At 39.4% G+C, this 20004-nt stretch overlaps 1 protein-coding gene across 3 annotated transcripts in view; it reads left to right on the top strand.

Moving 5' to 3' along the window:
- Positions 1-20004, top strand: part of EPHA4 (EPH receptor A4) — a 156904-nt gene that overhangs the window by 66206 nt on the left and 70694 nt on the right. For all 3 annotated transcript variants that reach the window (XM_055290771.2, XM_063645726.1, XM_055290772.2), the window contains exon 4: positions 6185-6340. In XM_055290771.2, coding sequence (XP_055146746.1) covers positions 6185-6340 — 156 coding nt within the window. The remainder of the gene's footprint in view (positions 1-6184; positions 6341-20004) is intronic.

Raw genomic sequence — 20004 nt, 5'->3', positions numbered from 1 at the left:
CAATTGAAAAGTGGTTTTACTTATAATGATACTGAGTAAAATCAGCTTTTCCAGTAAGATAGTTGATGAAATGTTTACTCATTAGCAGCAATGGCAAGAACATGCACTTTATTATGCTTTGTCATTCAAAACTTAGGGAGGCACTGCAGAGTAACAGAGGAACCATGGAGTAGAGACTCAATCCTAGTATGCTCCAGCAAGGACCCGTGGACAAGTTATTCATCTCAAAAATGAACATGTCCTACAAGATCACTGGTTGGCGAAGTATGACCCCTGGGCAAAATCTGGCCTGCCACCAGTTTTTATATGATCTGAGAGCCAAGAATGTTTTTTAATAGATGACATTTGGAATTGATTTGGTAATAATGAACATTTTCTTTGAAACCAAATTAAGTGAAATGTTCCTTCTCCAACAAAGAATTCCATTCTCCTCACTAATAAATCTATGTTGCAAAAAGTACTTAATGATTTACTGTTATATTTTGAATTCTATCACTAAAAAAAAAATTGTAAAAATTTATTTTCTATCTTATTACATAAATACCTTCATCATATCCTTGGTCTTCCTCTTGGCCTCTGGCTCTTTACAGAAATGTTTGCCCATCCCTGGATGAGATGATTTTTAAGGTCCCTTCAACAATCTAATTTTTAACTATTCTCAACAGATAGCAGTCAAACCACTTGTAGAATGCAGGTGATTTGGACAATATGGATTTGCCAGTGTTTGGCTGTTCATGAATGGAAGAGAGTCAGATGGGTCCAATAGCAGTTCCAATTGTCCATCTTCACCCTGCATATTTGAAAAGAAAGAGAAGAGATCTATAGCATGTTAGTTTAAGCCATATTATCTGTGTTAGAAAATCCACCCTGCCTTGGGCAAATCCTTAACCTTTGTGCCTTAATATCCCATCTGTACTATGGGGAATTAATTTGTTAATGTTCACACCTTCCCCAAAGATGGCTGGGGCTTGCACATATTCACAAAAACTTCAAAAGCTGAAGTGCTTTTTGACAGATATTTTTTCTTTCCCATCATTTTTTCTTATATTATTAACATAAGAAATAGTTTAACAAATGAAACAGTTATCGAAGAACTAATTTAATAATGGCCATTAAGAGACTTTGATATTTCCAACATAGATTCCTAAGCATACTGGATATATTATGTATCCAGTACACAAAAAGACAGAGTTCCCCGTGGAAACTTTTTGGTCATGTGTGCCTAATATCATGCCCACAAGATAGGGTTGGAGAGACCTATAAGCCTCTCTTTGCCAAATATTGTATGGGGACCAGCATGCATAAATGGCTCAGATTCTCCTTAGAATCAGCGTTGGAATTTCCAGACCTTCAAACGACTCTATATTAAGTTGCAAATTTGTTACCTGGGAAGGTAATTTTTAACCCCCCATTAATGTCCATTTGTTAGTACTTTAGCCCAAATTAGGTTTTTAAAGTTACCTCGCTGGCTGAGAGCAGTTCTTCAGGAAGTGAATCAGATTCTTCTAAGTAGGTTCAGGGTAAGTTTTGAAAATAGGTCCTTGGGTGATAGTGATACACCCTCCTTCACTGTCAGCACCCTGCGTTTGCAAGAGTAGCATGTGTGTGCACACGAGAGCACACATGCAAGACTTCATACTCTAGCTTCTAGAGCAGCATTGTCTGATAGAGATATAATGCAAGCCACATAGATAATTTTAAGTGTTTTAGTAGCCACATTGAAAAATAAATTTTAGGCCGGGCATGATGGCTCACTCCTGTAATCCTGGCACTTTGGGAGGCCGAGGCGGGCGGATCATGAGGTCAGGATTTCGAAACCAGCCTAACATGGCGAAACTCCATCTCTACTAAACATATAAAAATTAGCCAGGCAAGGGGGCAGTTGCCTGTAATCCCAGCTACTCGGGAGGCTGAGGCAGGGGAATTGCTTGAACCCAGGAGGCGGAGGTTGCAGTGAGCTGAGGCCACAACATTGCACTCCAACCTGGGCAAGGAGCAAAACTCTGTCTCAAAAAAAAAATTTAAAAATGAATAAATTTTAAGGTGAAATTAAATTTAATAATTTAAGTATACTTTCAAAACATTATTGCTTTCAACATGTAATCCGTATAAAAATTATTAGTGATGTTTTACTTTTGGGATACTAAATGTTTGGTATCTGGTGTATATTTTATACTCACAGCCAGTATTCATTGACTGGCTACATCTCAAGTGATCAGTAACCACATGGGGTAAGCAGTTATTTTAATGGACAGTGAAGCTCTGGAGGGCCTTAAACTGGAAAGTGGGTCACAGCAAAGTGTGGCTGCCTTCGTGGCTGATAAAGGCAGCAAGGGGATGGGCTGGGGGAACAAATAGAAGTTGGGACCAGCCCAGATCCTCAGCCATCCGTTATATCCAAGTCATATTTTTGCTGAAGGTCAAACCTAACTCTAGGTAACTTAACCTTTTTCACATAAAAACTTTTAGAAAAACATAAGCACTGGAGTTAGATGCTTGGCCTTACCACTTAACTGTATGACCTTGGACAAGTTACTGAAAACCCTGTTTCTTCATCTGCAAAATGGGAACAGTGATAATGCCTCAAGCTCACAGAATTATTGTGACAATTAAATGACCAATGAGCATAAAAACAATGAATACTCAATGAATACTTGATATTTATTTTCACAATTGCTATTATTAGCTACTTTTAGGCACTAGATTAGTTTTAAAATGAACTATAAAGACAATCAGATACTATCAATTATTCTACATTTCTTAAAAAGCAGAAAAATAACATAGCCATATATATAGAGAGAAAATTTTTCAAATATTAGGTGTAATCAGCTTATTAAACTGGGCATTATACTGTCATGTACATACATCAATGCACCAAAAATCCAGAATATACTACGTTACCAAGACTGTCTTAAAATTCGACTTTGTTATGGTAGTGGGTAAGCCAATGAAAGAAGAGTTGGTTCTTCTCATTCCTCCTCCTCCTCTTCCTCCTCCTGCTTCTCCTCCTCCATCTTTTTTTATTTAAAGCCAACAGAAAGAAATAATTAAAGCAAAGCTAAAGGAATGAATGCAAAGTTTGCATCATACATGAGAACTAATCTTTTTTCCATGGCATATCTAGAAGATCAAGTAAGACACCCATTCATACGGTTCATTAACTAGTGAAACTAAAGTGGAAATAGGGCAGGAGGAAGTAGTTTCTTGCCCACAAAGTCATTAGTATTCAAAAATACAGTGTAGCAGTTCTCACCTAAAATAGAAGGATGAAAAATACTAACAGTCAATGCTTGTAATGCCAAGTACATCTTTCACAGGGGTTTTGTTTAGAATAAAAGAGATAGTGAAAGTTTTAAGATGCTAGTAAGTAGTGAATAAATGCAGAATGTACTTACACATTTATGTACCAAGTGCTGGAAGGCTGTGCACCACACAGAGCAAAGAAATGTACTAAACCATCAATTTACTAGGTCATTTTAAATGTAGGCAGCAAAATGGCTGTGTGCGTGAAAAGCCACTACTATATTTTGAGACAGCCTTTCTAAGAATCCTGAAATATTAATAACATGGTCTTAATGTAGTTGGAGACAAAAGAATGTGTTAAGGGTAGCAAGGCTGCCGAGAATAGCACAATGACAATTTTGTATTTTCTGCCTGTGTTTTATAAAAGCAAAAGGAAAAGAGTGTGTGTTTAAAGAACAGCAGCCTTCAATTTTCCAAATTGGTATAAAACTGTATTTCCCAAATGAATTCACATATATTTATTCCTGGTGACATATTAATACCAGCTTCGAGGAAAAATAGGAAAAAATACAAACTTGCAAATGCACTTTTTTCTTAAATTCACATCATATATACAACAAGTTTTTGTACTGTAAGAAATTTAATGCAATTGAAAGAAACATTTTCCATTTTGATTTTTGCAAAAGATGACTTTAATTTTTTAACTGGAAGTAGTCTTATCAGAATAGCTTTTCAAATGTGCCATTTGGACTTCGTAATGATCAGTCACTGGACAGTTTCTTGTTCTTGTTGATCTTCTACTCCCACTGTGAGTTTTTCATTTTCGATGCTTGTTGAAATTGAGGGGTGCATGAGAATCAGTCAGTGATTTGCAGTTTTCTGCAAACATTCAGATGTGAAAAAAAATGAAAGCATTTTGTGCCTTCTTTGCAGTCCTGAGTTGCCACAAGTTGCTTTTGTCGACCGCGATTGACTGAGTGACAGGTGGGACCCAGTGGGTTTGTGTTCCTGTTCAGAGACTCATAGTGTTTGATGTGGGAAAGCCGGGCTTGGCCCCCAGTCCTTCTTCCTGCCAAAGTCAGGGTTTCTGATTTTAATCAAAACCCTAGGGGCATCTTAAGCATGACCAGAAAAGCACCTTGCAAGCTGAACCTTATCTAATTATGCAATGTGTATAAACTTGAGACACATAAATCTCAGTCATTGGAGCAACTTGTTTTTCTAAGATGCTCCGGTCCAGTGAAAGACGAAAGCAAACAAGGGAGAGATTGATCTCCCAGCACTTTTATTGTCAGTGCTCCACACATCATAAAGTTTTGGCTTGTTAAAGAAAATTCCATAAACAACTTTAGTTAGTAAGAGTGAAGTAACTGTGTGCCTTCCTGAGCCCCTGCTAAATTCCCTTTCTGCTTGCCATTACAAGAGTATGATTAAGAAAATGCCAAAAGGATATGCGAGTGGGTGGAACAGACTTCAACTGGAAGCCATACAGATGCTTGATGGATGAGTAGTGACAGTGAGATGATGGCACTATCTCCAGAGAGAATCAAGCAGTTTCATGGATCTCTTTCTAGTACTCATTTCAATAAGATCTGCTGCGTTGCTAGCATGGTTGTTCTGTTTTGGCTGCCAGGCTGATGGAAAATGGCTGATAGGTCCTTCTCCCCACTGCTGTTTCTGATAGTATAGACAAGTCCTAAGGACATGATGAATGAAAAGAAATGGGACTGAATCATGCTGGAAAGATTGTGGGTTACTGGCACATTTTCTTTGAACCTCTGGTGTTATGAAATAACTTTACTCTTAATGGCCTTGTCTCCGTAGGTTTAATGCTGATGGTGTTGGTCAATTTTTATTTGGGGTTGAGACAGATTTGAGAGGCGATCCTGAAAGGCCATGGGGGAAGAAAAAAGAGTGCGGAGCAAGTAGTCATTATTTTTTATTATGAGTTTTCCTAGAATTAGTGAGTTTTTCCACACTAGTAAAAGTAGTCCTTAGTGTCAGTATGATGACAATGTCAGTGTGACGTTTATGAAGATGAAGTCATGGAAAGCACGTCAGGTGTATAAAAAACTATATGGCCCGTGTTCTCTACACCAGGCTGTTGGGAGGCGTGTGCATTGCGGGGGAAGGGTGCTGGAAAAATGGAAAGAGGGAAAAACAGGAGGGTTTTATGAGCTTGAAAATAGACACAAAATATTCACTGATCAAAAAACAAATCTTAGCATACTATATTCCAAAATCTACAGTTGATAGTTTTTATTATTTCACCCTGAAACGGTGACCCGTGCCTTACAAACTCGTCTTTTTTACTTGGTTGCCTTTGTTGATCTTTCGATTTGGTTCTTTCTGTAGCTGTAATTAGGGAATAATCACCAACTGGTTTTTTTGTTAGCACTTGGATACACTTCCCACTGGTTGGCTAAAGGCTACACTCTGAAATTCCATAGCATGTGACTAAGCATACAGGCTTTGAGGGCAGAACACTTGGGGTCAAAGCTGGGTGCTGACACTTAGCAGATGTATAGTCTTGTGCCCGCAATTAACTGCTCAAAGCTGAAATTCCTCACTTCTAAGGTAGAGATAATGCCTGTAGAAAAGGGGTGCCATAAGAATTAAGCAGCGTAATGTGTACAAAGGGTATCTGACACATAGAAAGGCATTCAGTAAACTTTGCTGTGCTTTTCCTTGATTCTGCCAGGTTTAAGAAAATTTCTTCCTTTGGACTTCTTGTCACCTGACCAGGAATGTTAATGGCCCTTAAAGAGCGACTATACTCAATGAATGTTTTTGGTTGCATCACCTGCATTTCAAGCCACATGATCGCTAATGATTAGCAAGAATGTCTCCCTTCTTCTGAATCAAGGAGGTGGCTTTGCATTTTTGCTTTGCTGTATTTGCAGTGGTTTATATTTGTTTGTTTTTTTCTTCTTCCCTGCAGCTTGCAAAATTGGATATTACAAGGCTCTCTCCACGGATGCCACCTGTGCCAAGTGCCCACCCCACAGCTACTCTGTCTGGGAAGGAGCCACCTCGTGCACCTGTGACCGAGGCTTTTTCAGAGCTGACAACGATGCTGCCTCTATGCCCTGCACCCGTAAGTTGTATGCTTGTCTCTCATTCCTGTGATGCCAACAGCTTTCATTACCATCTAGCAAGGCACTGCCAGATCTTCTCCCAGGATAATCATGCAGGGGGCACTTGAGATCAAACATTCATCCTTTCTCAACCTTTCTCAATCATAGCAGGGGAAATGCTTGTAAAAAGAAAGGGTCTTTCCCACTGCTTCTCGTTGCCTTCAGTGTTCACAGCTGCCTACAGACTACTTGGTGGAAAAGAGATTGGGTGTTCAGAGGTTGTCTGACAGTGTAATTAGAGCTGAGATTGGAATTTATTAGTGGCTTTGCCATTGCACTGAGGACTCGGGGAAGCTTGACAACTGGCAGGAGAAACAGGTAGACGGCAGGGTTTGGGAATGTGGTTTCAGTCTGTAAAGGACAGCTCAGTGTGCACTGAGATCATTGCTTATGTTGTCATTACACCTCTTCCTTCTCTACTCATAGTTTTGTGTTCATAACACTTAGGCCCAAATCCTAATAAATGCTTGTTTAATGATAGCATTTAATAAATGCTGGGTTAATGAATGGATGAGGCTGGGAAGCTTGGTATGAAGAGCAGGAGTGAAGAAATATTTTCTCACACTTTATATGGACAGTGTTCCTAGGTGTTACCATTCCTTTCATGTACACTTGGGGCTTCACAGACCCTACAATGGCTGTGACCTTGATCGGAACAGGGAGCACTGGGCCCATGAATTTCCATTAGGTGAATCTGTGCTTGGAGGGCTAGCCTCATGGCTCAGCTCAGACACCTTCCACAGATTTTGAGTTTGTTTCCCAGACTGTTGTGTAGTTGGGTGACTGTTGAGTCTCTTCAGTCTGTTTTCTCACCTGGAGAATGGAGCTAATAATTGTGCCTCCTAATGGTTGTTGGTATTAAACAGCCTCACGTTGTTTATGTGCTATGTACATCACATAGAATGATGCCACTTTCATATATTTTAGCTTTGGCCGGGAGCAGTGGCTCACGCCTGTAATCCCAGCACTTTGGGAGGCTGAGGTGGACGGATTACCTGAGGTCAGGAGTTCGAGACTAGCCTGGTTAACATGGTGAAACCCTGTCTCTATTAAAAATACAAAAATTAGCTGGCATGGTGGCTGGCACCTATAATCCCAGCTGCTTGGGAGGCTGAGGCTGGAGAATCACTCGAACCCAGGAGGCAAAGGATGCAGTGAGGCGAGATCGCTCCATTACATTCCAGCTTGGGTGACAAGAGCAAAACTCTGTCTCAAAAAAAAAAAAAAAAAAATATATATATATATATATTAGCTTTAGTTATCATTATGACTATTATTATTTTGTTTCCTAACTACTACAAATGGTATTTTGGCCAATCTGGAGCTAACAACCCTGCAAATAAAAGTTTTTTTGGGTATTTGAGCACTTTGGGCCACTGGGCAATCAAGTCCTATCTTTAAAATGAGTGGAGTCAGACTCCAGGTCTCTCTGACTTTATATTCAAATTGCTGTAACCTCCAGAGTTTCTTTCACAATGAGCGATAATAATGATGATGATGACAATTTTATAATTATGCCCAGGTAATGTATTAGGTACTTGAAAAAAATCTTAATATGTGGTTTATAAGAAATCTGTAAGGTAGGTATAATCTTTATTTTATAGAAAAGGTAACTGCAAGCTCAGAAATGTTAAGGAACACGCCCAAGATCACACCCTACCTTGGACAGAGTTGTACAACCTGAAGACTCACCTTGTTTCTATTTTATATTATTATTATATTTATATTTTATATTATTTCTATTTTATATTATTCTATTATAGAGAATCTGGGAGATTCTCTTGCTGGCTGTCCCAAGTCAAGCATAAACATTCAGAGTTAGGGAAAATCCTAGGGTCAGTCTCAGATGTAACTGTTAAAAAGGTTAGATGCAGTAGCTCAGGCCTATAATCCTAGCACTTTGGGAGGCCGAGGCAGGCGGATTATTGAGGTCAGGAGTTCAAGACCAGCCTGGGCAACATAGCGAAACTGTCTCCACTAAAAATACAAAAATTAGACAGACTTTGTGGTGTGAACCTGTAATCCCAGCTGCTCAGAGGCTGAAGCAAGAGAATTGCTTGAACTGGAAGGCAGAGGTTGCAGTGAGCTGAGATTGCACCACTGCACTCCACCCTGGATGACAGAGGAAACTCTGTCATCTCAAAAAAAATAAAAATAAAAGAAAATAGCCAGGACTGGTGCCTTTCACCTGTGGTCCCAGCTACTTGGGAGGCTGAGGCAGGAGGATCGCTTGAGCCTGGGAGGTCAAGGCTGCAGTGAGCTGCATTCACATCACTGCATTCCAGCCTGGGTGACAAAAAAAGACCCTGTCTTAAAAAACAAAACAAAACAGAAAAACTGTAAATAGGCAAGGATTGTTTTTGCTTTCTTTCTTTCCTGTTCCTTCATAGACTAAGAACTTTCTCTGGGTGGCCACTTTTGTTTGAACTCTTCAGTCCCAACCTTTTTCTTTTCCAATGTAAATATTTTCATGCTGTGTTCCATTTGTGTGATTAGTTTAATAATAAACTCCCCATCTTTATCCACACCTGCTACTGACAATTTTCTTGTGGGAATCTGGGACACAATAGTAAACTCAAGGGGAAGTGTTTGGGGCTGACATTTTGAGGATGACCTCAGTTTGCATCATGTACTGCTCCACTTACTTTCCATGCAGATAAAGCCCTCCCTAGGTTGAGATTTGATTGTATTATGAGTGTCGTGAAATGTATCTCCGATGGCAGGAAGGCCTGGCTCTTTCTCCCAGGTATTTTTCAGTCTTATGATGCCGACCTGTCTAGCATTTAAGGGGACCATGTGCCCATCACTTTATTACCAAGTCTTGCTACTTGGGAGTTTAGGAAACCTCCAAAGATGGCCATATGTCTATGCTGCTGGAACATTTGATGTATGTGTAATAAGGCTGTGGTAGTTGAGCCTTTGGAATTGTATTTTTAACTGTTAGCTTTATCTTAAGGATGCAAAGGGGAAAAAGAGAAAATTTGATTTTAGCATATGGATGGACCAAAAAGTCTAAAAATTAAAGTAACATTTGCATGTTTCAGAAGTCATTTTCCACAAGGTGAAGGGAAAGAAGGCTGGTGGCTTTTTGTGTCATTGTTAAAAGCTCCATGAAAATACCTGCTCTTGGAACTCCTTCTCCTACACTTCACTACTTCAAGGTCTTGTGCATGACTTTACTTACTTATTTATTCATTTTTTTTTTTGAGATGGAGTCTCACTCTGTCACCCAGGCTGGAGTGCAGTGGTGTGATCTCAGCTCACTGCAACCTCCACCTCCTGGGTTTGTGATTCTCCTGCCTCAGCCTCCCGAGTAGCTGGGACTACAGGCGCCCACCACCACACCTGTTTTTGTTTTTGTTTTTAGTAAAGACAGAGTTTCACCTTATCTGCCAGACTGGTCTTGAACTCCTCACCTGATGTGATCCATGGACCTCAGCCTCTCAGAGCGCTGGGATTACAGGCGTGAGCCACTGCACCCAGCCTTGTGCATTACTTTAATGGTTATCATATCCCACTTACTTTATATGCAGCACTTCAGTTAAGAGGAAACAAAGTGCTGATGGCGACGCCATCAACTTCCTGATCAGATCGCCTTGGCTCTAACCACTGACCAACACTGTGATATTGAGAGAGAGTTTACCCTCACCAGGCCCCAATTTCCTCATCTGTAAGTTGGAATTCTCACCATCTACCTCTGGGGCTGTTTTAAGAACGAAATAAAAAAATATTTGCAAAGGTCTGGCACCTGGTAGGGATCTAACAAATGTTTGTTCTCTTCCTCTTTTATTTCCAGCTGGTCACTTCCTTCCCCAAACTGCCTCCACAGCAGGTTGACAGCTTATCTCACTGCCTATCAGTGACTTTACCCTTGAGTGCATAATTAAATTACTTGATGGCTGCCCTGTACCCCAGGATTTCTGGTGGGGGGTAGGACTCAGGCATCAGTATTTTCAAAAATCGGTCTGTTAATTTATTGTACAGTTAAGGTTCAGACCCCTCCAACGGAACTAAAATTTTTTTTTTTTTTTGAGACCGAGTTTTTCTCTTGTCACCCAGGCTGTAGTGCAATGGCACAATCTTGGCTCACTGCAACCTCTGCCTCCTGGGTTCAAGTGATTCTCCCGCCTCAGCCTCCCAAGTAGCTGGGATTACAGGCACACGCCACCACATCTGGCTAATTTTTTGTATTTTTAGTAGAGACAGGGTTTCACCATGTTGGCCAGGCTGGTCTTGAACTCCGGACCTCAGGTAATCCACCTGCATCAGCTTCCCAAAGTGCTGGGATTACAGGCATGAGTCACCACACCCAGCCAACAGAACTAAATTTGTAAGCATTTTTTTAAACTTAAACATTAACTGCACAAGCCTCTGAAGACTTCCTCTGGGATAGGGATAATCAGAGAAGTGACTATACTTTGCTGATAATAGACACAGTTGTAAGTCAGGCAGCAGAACTGGATTCTAATTCTTAGCCTATGGCTCTTCCTCTCGACATCTCCCTTCCTAGTGAATATAGTGGACCTGTATTGTCTAGTACTGTAGACACTTGACACATGTGGCTATTTAACCTTAAAGTCATTAAGTTAAAATTCAGGTTCTTATTTAAACTTGGCACATTTTGAGTGCTCAATAGCCATATGTGGCTAATGGAGACTACACTGGACAGCAGACCCAGAGAACGTTTCTATCACCAAGAAAGTTCTATTGGACAATACTGTAGTAGACCTTCTAATAGAGAAGACAGTAGGAGTTTCTCAACCTCTTGTTCAGATGACCCACAGAGTAACTCTCCCCACTCGCACGCTGCCCCCAGCTTTATCGGATTCTCTTGACAAGATGTGGGGATGGGAAGGAGCATAAACATCAGGGATCCTTTCAAACTGATTCCAGCCTCTAATCAGTTCTTACCAGTTGGTTAAGCCAGGTGACAAACCCAATTCCCTTGTGCTGACAGCCATGATAATCAGGCACCTTCTTTGTTCATTATGCTGTCTTTAACCCCAGCATTCTTATGCAGCCTCGCATTTAGTGATCGCTCACTGTGACGGCACACTAATGAAGAAATAAAACACACTATCTGAGACTCATTCTTCTAGCCAAAGAGAGACTGTGCTCCACTGGCTTGTAAAATCAGGTTTTTGTTCACTTGGAGAACGATTAGACCAGGTGAATACAAGTAGCATTGGCTAATTTAGAAGGAAACTGCCTAGGAAGTTTGCACCATCGACACTGCTGGAGAGCTTAAGAGAATTTAATCATAAACAAACTTTACCTTTGGGAATACTTGTGGTGGAGCCTCTGGTTAGGTTAACGTAAATGGCTGCCTGTGAGATGTACTGAGATGTTTCTATGGAAGCACCATCAGAATATTTTCTAGAAAATAGCCCATAACTATTTAGAACAGGGAATTTAGAACAGAGCTTTTTAAACATCCACATGCACAAAAATCACATGGAAATCACCTGTGGATTAGGAGGAGCGAGGTTAGGCCTGAGATTCTGTTTCTGACAAGTTCCCAGGTGAGGCTGAAGCTACTGATCTGTAAAACCATCTTTAGGCAGCAAGGATTTAGATTCCCTGCCCCACGGCTGTCAGGAGACAGGAGATTCTGTTTTGATGCCTGTAACTTTCAGACCTGTTCTTCAGCTCAGTGGTGACTCTAGAAAGGTATTTCATGGATTCTGATCATTCTCCCTTAATGGAAATGGAATACTTCATTTGTCTCCTGTATGAAGAAAATCTAGCCTGGGTAGAATCATATAACCAAATGCACTCACTGTGGAATTATTTTTCTTTTTAATTTTGCTGTTGTTTGTTTGTTTCTTCCAGAATCCTCACTAAGTTATTGCCAGAGAGTAGAAATGTAAATGTTCACCTTAGACCCCTGTATCAGTCAAGAGAGGCAACAGGCTTTTTTTTTTTTTGGCAACGTTGCCAGGACAAGCACCATTATTTCTGCACATTCAGGGCTGCCATTAAAGCTGATGGCAGGATTTTGATTTTATGAATCTTTTCTTAACAGGGATTTTGATGTGATTTTTATTAATGAAATTAATGTCCTTTAACTCTACAAATGACTAGCTCTTTCCCTTCTCCAGATCTGTTTCTCCTTGTTTCCCTTCCCCTTTCTTCTGGAATGCAGTCTGGTTATCAGCAGGACTGGGCATGGTCAACCGCACACCCCTGCAGGAAGACTTCTGATTGTCTTAGTCATGTACTTGCTTGTTCAATGATTGTAGTGAGCAAGATCTTCTTTTCCCCCACTGGGAAGCTAAATCAATGTTATATTTAAAGTAACTTTCTTTTTTTGCTTTCCTTTTTTTGAGATAGAGTCTAACTCTGTTGCCCAGGCTGGAGTGCAGTGGCGCTATCTCGGCTCACTGCAACTGCCACCTCTCCAGTTAAAGCAATTCTGCCTCAGCCTCCCAAGTAGCTGGGATTTACAGACATGGACCACCTCGCCCAGCTAATATTTTTGTATTTTTAGTAGAGCCTGGGTTTCGCTATGTTGGCCAGGCTGGTCTGGAACTCCTGACCTCAAGTGATCCGCTCGCCTAGGCCTCCCAAAGTGCTGGGATTACAGGCGTGAGTCGCTGCACCCGGCATTAAGGTAACTTTATTTTCCAACCCCTTATTGTGTTTCAAAATGTGCTAGAAAAGTACCTTGTAAAGGTAGTAAATTGGCTTTGCATCTCTAGAAAAATATAGCTCATCTGTCATTTTGCCACCTTGACTTCTGAGCACTATTACCAGAGTAGTTTTTCGTATTTTTCAATTGGAAATCTGTCCTTGTGCTTTTGGGTGCTCTTTATTTAACTTGTTTGATGAAACTTATTAGAGCCTGATGACTGGGAACACTCTGAGAGATTATTATTTTAGATTGCCAACTTGAAGGGCCTTCACGAATCTGTCTCCAAGTAAACGGCCTTGAATAATTCAGTCAGCTGTGCCAAACAAACAAAGAGTGATTGATTGATACTTAGACGTGGCCGAAAATATTCCAAAATTGCAGCTTTTAAGACAATTTATACTAGGAGAGCTCAGAGCTAATGAGGGCAGATTTACTAAGATCTATGACCAGAGGTCCTGATTTGAAAAAGCTTTCTCCAGGTTTACCTTATCAAGAAATTGAAACAGCCAAGTTCCAAACAACAAACATCACTTACTTTGTCTCTACATTTGCCTTTTCTAATTGAATTCAGTGTGCTGCTGTATTTCCTCCAGAAAGTGTATTGTTTTAAAATTACCATTTCAGTTCTATTACTCAAAGCCCTCGCTGCTAATGCTTTCTGACAGTTATCAACATAATGAACCATAATGAAATGATGAGCAATCTTCGGTGGAAACCCAATGTTGATTCCACCGGTGCTGTGTGACTGTGTTGTTAAAATTTGAATGCAAATTAAAATAACATCGTCCTTACTTGTTTCCAAGGTCAGGAGAAGGGAGGGACTCTTTTCCTTTTTTATTTTTTTATTTTTTATTTTTTTAAGTGCTTTAATTTTGGGAATCTCACATCCATTTTCAAACAAGCTCTTGAAGGTGCCCCTGATACTCTGTTCAATTCTCTACCCCAAAGATTTACATGCTTAGCAGTCTGGCTAAGGGATTTGGGGAGGGATGTCTAGAGCAAGGCTTTGATGTATAAACCATAGGATAAAATGCAGCCTTCAGTTTCAAGTAAACTACATTTTTTTTTTATCTACCCGAAAGCATATTTCTTTTTGCTTTAGAGCTGCAAGTAACTAATCATATAATGATGGGGGAGGCATACATTCTATGAAATAGGTCAGTGAGGGTGCAGTTAGCTCTAGTGAAAGACTAGTTAGAAAAGTGAGAACAAAGGCCAAAGATTCCCAAAGTGTCATTAATGAAAGTGTTTCAGAAGATTCATTGGTTGATCTCTAGCCTTTTTATCATTCATGCAATCAATCATTTCCATGAACATATTTTTATGAAAAATCTCAAATCCAAGTTTTCCAGGGGAATTTCTCATTCCATGTCATTTATCAAATTTGCAATGTAATAGTATAGTTTCATACTGCATTCCATTTGTCACAGGACAAAAACTCAAATTGAGACACCAACTCCCCCACTGCCAGATTACATAGTTGGTTTTTAGTTCAGAACATATGGTCCTGCTGCCTGTTAGTTGGTAAGCCAGCTAATGTGTCTGTCCCATGGACTGTACAAACTGATCAAAGCAACCAAAGACATTTGGATGATTCAGATGCAGCCGTCAACATATGCTGCTGCTTCAGTTAGATCTTAGTAGTTCAACATCTGACATTAGCTAGTGAGTATACCACATTCTTGTTTCTTCCTTTCGGATTGCCTTTCAGCATTTTAGCTACTAAAAGGAAAAAGTACCTCTGGACAACCAAGTGGATGGTTTTTGTTTGAAGAAAATTAAAGATAGAAGGAGAAAGATCACCAGGTGAGCTTCAACGAAGGCACTAGCTAGACCCCAGACTGATCATTTGCCATTTGGTTTTTTGCAAAATTTTAAGAGCCTTATGATATTTCATAAAGATCAGGTATCATCTCACTGAATTCTTTTTTAAAAAAAATGCTGTTTTAGCCTCCTCTTTTCTTTTTTTCCTCACATACTCCTCATTTTATAGTCATAAACAGCCCATTATGGATTCCACTGGAAAATGCAAAGATTCGAGGGACACTAATATATGCCCAAGTGGAAGGATTGAATAATCTGCCAATGGCATTTAGACAGGTTATTACAATTTTTCTACCACCCTGAATAATTAAGAGTGGCTTGTCATTGACCAAGTCCTGTCATTTCTGGATGCCATTTTTGACACTATGCATGGAAGTCATACAGCGGTTATTCACAGCATGATTCCATGAAACAAGGTTAATTACACATTTTTCTGAGATCCCCTGGGGTGAGAACGGGGTGTCTTCTTTTTTCTTTTTTTAGGACGGAGTCTCACTCTGTCTCCCAGTGGTGCGATCACAGCTCACTGCAACTTCCACCTCCCAGCTCAAGCAATTCTCCCACCTCAGCCTCCCAGGGTGCTAGGATTACAGAAACGAGCCACCACACTCAGCCCAGGGTATCTTCTTTGCTATCAACATTTAGATTTATGAGAGATTCTGCCATAGAGATATAATTGCCCCTTGCCCTATTCCTGTGGTCTTCCACCTAGAAAAAGAACCTTTAATAGAAACTCCTAGCTACTCTCTTGCACAGAAGGTAGGAACAAGGCAGAAAAGATAATCCCCATAAAAATAATAAAAGAGGATCATCTGGGAAGTAATACTAGCTAGCTGTCATCATCATGAAGGGCAGGGAAGTGGGGTGAAATTGAACTCTAGGGTGAACTGAGAAAGTTGGAAACTTTCTATCCAATTCTCAAAAAGAATTTGTAATTATGGGTTATTATTTTCTTTATGTTATTTATATCTCTATGAAAGGGAAGCAGGGTTGTTTAGCCTTGGAGTCAGGGTTTCTGATCACAGCTTTGCATATATTGGCTGTCTTAGTTTTGATGATTTGCTTAACTTTTCTTATCTTAGTTTTTGGTAATCAGATTGGTGTGAACAATAAATACTTTTTTGTCAGATTTGATTGTGGCTATTAAATAAGATAAGATATAAAAAAGTGCTTTGCAAGAAAAGTAAATTAATGCACAGGCTAGATAATTTTAAAAATGAAATAATTCTACTTTTCTTGGTCTTTGGCATTGTAGCTGTCTTACGTACAATTGAGAATTTATAAGGCACTTCAGCCATAAACAAGTCATCCTAATAAAAAGAAACCAAACCCTTAATTAACCCAGTAAAAAAAAGACAAAAGATTCCTGGAGAGGAGAATGGGAAAAGGAGATAGAACCAGAAAAATAGGTTATGGGAAAGTCTCACAACAAGAAATGAACCTCTATAGGAAGCCAAGAATTTTTCATGACAGCAGCAAATGATTGATGCATCCAAAAGGTTCTGGTTTAATCATGGACAGCCCTGCTTGGCTGTCTTCATTGTAAAAACACATAAACCACCGTGATAAGAGGTTATGCACTGTTCATATATGTCAGGAGGGATGTCTTTAAAACAGCCATCTTTATGTAAACTAACCCACAGCAGATAGGACTGGGAGAAAGCAATTAGTGGTGGCAACATATACAAATGTCAGGGGAAGCATGGGCTTTATTTCAGAGTCAAAACGTAATGCACCCCAACTGTTGACTCTGCCTTATAACCTGTCTTTCAGCTGGAGAGAGATTAACAACAAAGGCTTATCTGAAGGGTTGAAGGGTTTTACAGCTAAGACGCTGAAGTGCTATTGACAGTCCAAAAGTTGTACATGATTAATGAAGCCTTAGGAAATGGAACTACAGACCCAAGGTGCTGCTTCCTCCAAGATATGTGTTGGACTGGTTGCCTTAGCATTTTAGTGAGGTGACAGTAGTGCTTAAATACATTGATCATGGGAGAGTTACCTTTCTGCCCATGCTCTTGGGAGATGCTCCATTTCCCATCCAGAATGAATTTCATAGCCCAGGCATTGAATTTTAAAATGGCAATTAAAAATCAGTTAAGTATTAAATGTCTGTGATAGCCCTGGAAACCACTCTATCACATGAGACCAGAGACTGGTTTTTCTATCAACTGTCTTCTTGCCTTGGTTGCAGACTTGATTTTCTTTCTTTCTTTTTTTTTTTTTTTACATTTTAGCATGTGATTGACATTTCTTTTCTTTCTTTATTATTATTATTATTATTTCATTTAGCTTTTGTGACATACAAAAGTGCTATGGCAGTGTTTTTTTTTTTTTTTTTTTTTTTTTGAGAAAGGGTCTCAGTTCATCACTCAGGCTAGAGTACAGTGGCATGATCCCAGCTCATTGCAACCTCCACCTGCCAGGTTCAAGCAATCCTCCCACCTCAGCTTCCCAAGTAGCTGGGACTACAGGAACGTGCCACTACACCTGGCTAATTTTTACATTTTTTTGTAGAGACAGGGTTTCACCATGTTTCCCAGGCTGATCTTGAACTCTTGGGCTTGTCAAGCCATCCACCTACCATGGCCTCCCAAAGTTCTGGGATTACAGTCATGAGCCACTGTGCTCGGCATAGTGCTATGTCAGTGATGCTTCTGATTAGTGAGCTAGACTGGGCTAAAGCATCATCATTCATTCATTTGTTCATTTAGCAGATACTTATTGAGTATCTACTCGATGTCAGGCATTACTCTGAAGGCTGTAGATATTCTCATAAACCTGAAAAAGAAAAGATTCCTCTTCTCCTGGAGCTTATGTTCTAATGGGAATATAAACAACAAACAAATGAATAAATAAGATAATTGAAGGTTCTCATAAGAAGGAAATTTTTTTAAATGTTATGCAACTGGGTGCATTGGGACAGGGAAAGGGAGGATTTCAGTTTGTGTGAAGTAGTCAGGAATGAGAACTATTCCAGGGATAAGAAGTCAGTTAGTCAAAGGGCTGGGAGTGAGAATTCCAAGCAGAGCTACCAGCTCCAAGGTATTTTGAGTTGCATGTGCAAAATTTTGCTAACAAGGTGAGTTTTAAAGTTGACTTACTTTTTTCCACAGTTTTGCATTTTGTTGGCACTTTAATTCCAATTGTTATGAGAAATAGCATTTTTAGGTTTATATGGCACATTACACCATATATCAACATATATTTAAGCCCTTTGGCAGAACCCATTTCTGCCAAACCCATTTCAAAATGCAATTATCATAGCAGGTTTTCATCTTTTACTGAAGTTTCAGTTGCTTCCTGTAAGAAGAAAGAAATGCATTTTCTCTGACTTTGGGTGTGAGGTAGAGTACACAGGGTGCCTGGACTTTCCATAGAACGGTTCATACCAAACTTGTAGACACACTGGAGACATTTATGACTTTAGGTTCAGTGTTGGCTGACGGCTTTTAAATGACATTATTAAGGCTCACACAGATTTCATGTTGGATGTGTAAATACTGGCTTGTGCTAAAGGGGCTACTTTAAATCCTGACGTAAGCCAGCAACTGTGTTCTCTAAACTACTCAAGAATTAAATTTTAGTCTATTCCATGGGAGGAAAGAATTAAGATATATGGAATTACTGGAATTTTCTTTTATGCTTGGAATATTGCCGTTCTTAAATGTCATATTGACAGTATGTGGTTCATTTCCAGAAGCTTGTTTTTTTTCCCAGAGAAGAGCACATGGTTGGTAAAGGAAGATCAAGATTCCTTTTATAATATAACATGATATGATGTGATATTTTATAATATGATATGATAGTCCTTTGTATCTACTATAATGTGGTTATAGTTTCTTTGGGGCTTAATGCTGTCAAACTCCTGTCAACTGAATGTGAGGTGACATCCCACTAGAAAATAATAATTACCCATTGTAGCACCTTTCTCCGGTACCTGCTGTGTGATGCAGAAAGTATTTCACACCAGTGAAGTGAATGGATGTTCATGGAATGTATCTATAATGGCAAGAAATTCAGTGCCCATTTCTTTCAGAGCAATGAGAAACTCAAGAAATAAGCCATATGTCTCATTTTATTCCCTCCTTAGTCAATAAAGGTAGGTCTAACTTGGACTTTAGCAGCCAGAGTTGTCACCTGGGCTATATAAATAGGTTAATCAGGGGTTCCTGGACTGAGCTTTTTAGATAGGCTCAGGGTATGCTTTTAGTTCCTAGAATTATGTACAGAATTCTGAGGGTGCCAGAGAGCATCTTCCTAGAAAGAAGATGCCTTGCTTTCATCATATTTTCAATAGCATGAAATGGTCTGAAGGTCAATTTTAACTGCCACCTATTTTTGCAAATAAGTTTTCTTGGAGCACAGCCATGCTCATTTGTTAAGGTATTGTCTATGGCTTCTTTGGAGATAGAATAACAGAGTTGAGTAGTTGCTACAGGGAGCAGATGGCCCATAAAGCCTAAAATATTTATTTTCTGGCCAGATCATAAAATTTCTTTACAGAGAAATTATGCTGGCCCCTGTGCAAAAGATTTATAAACTAAAGATTATTGCATTTGACTTCTATTTCTGGGATTACCATTAATATCTGTGCCACTAAATTATATTACAAATGTAAAGGGCATACTAAATATGAAAACTTTAAAATAGTTGAACATGCTATTTTCATTTTTGGGTGCAGGCACAGAGATAATCCCAGGCTTATATGTGAAATTCATGGGAAATTTACAACTACAACCAAAAACGTAAAGGAAGGATGTTTATGTTCCCTTAAATACACTTCAGCATTTGATTAATTTATATTAAGTTGGTACAAAAGTAGTTGCCATTAAAAGTAATGACAAAACCACCATTACTTTTGCACCAATCTAATATTTTAGAATGTCTTGATTTGGGTGAAAAAATTAAAGGCAAAAGCTGTAGTTCCACAAAGACTAATATGGAAAATACCTATCTACCTTTAGAAATGTTAAAATTAAGCTTCTTCAGAGTTAAAGTTTTCCCCAGAGATAAAGCTTTCATGTCTGAGTAAATCACCTCCTGAAATCGAGGTGGAGGAAGAAAAGCGTAATAACCAATCCCAATTTGATAAAACCTTATTTGATAGAACCCACATTTCAAATTCCCAGCCGTCACTGGTTACACAGCTGTAAAAACAGGACA

This window comes from Symphalangus syndactylus, chromosome 8, assembly GCF_028878055.3.
Source record: "Symphalangus syndactylus isolate Jambi chromosome 8, NHGRI_mSymSyn1-v2.1_pri, whole genome shotgun sequence".
In the NCBI taxonomy this organism is placed as follows: Eukaryota; Metazoa; Chordata; class Mammalia; order Primates; family Hylobatidae; genus Symphalangus; species Symphalangus syndactylus.
Note: the sequence above shows the minus strand (reverse complement) of the source record. Positions and strands in the feature narration are given on the sequence as shown.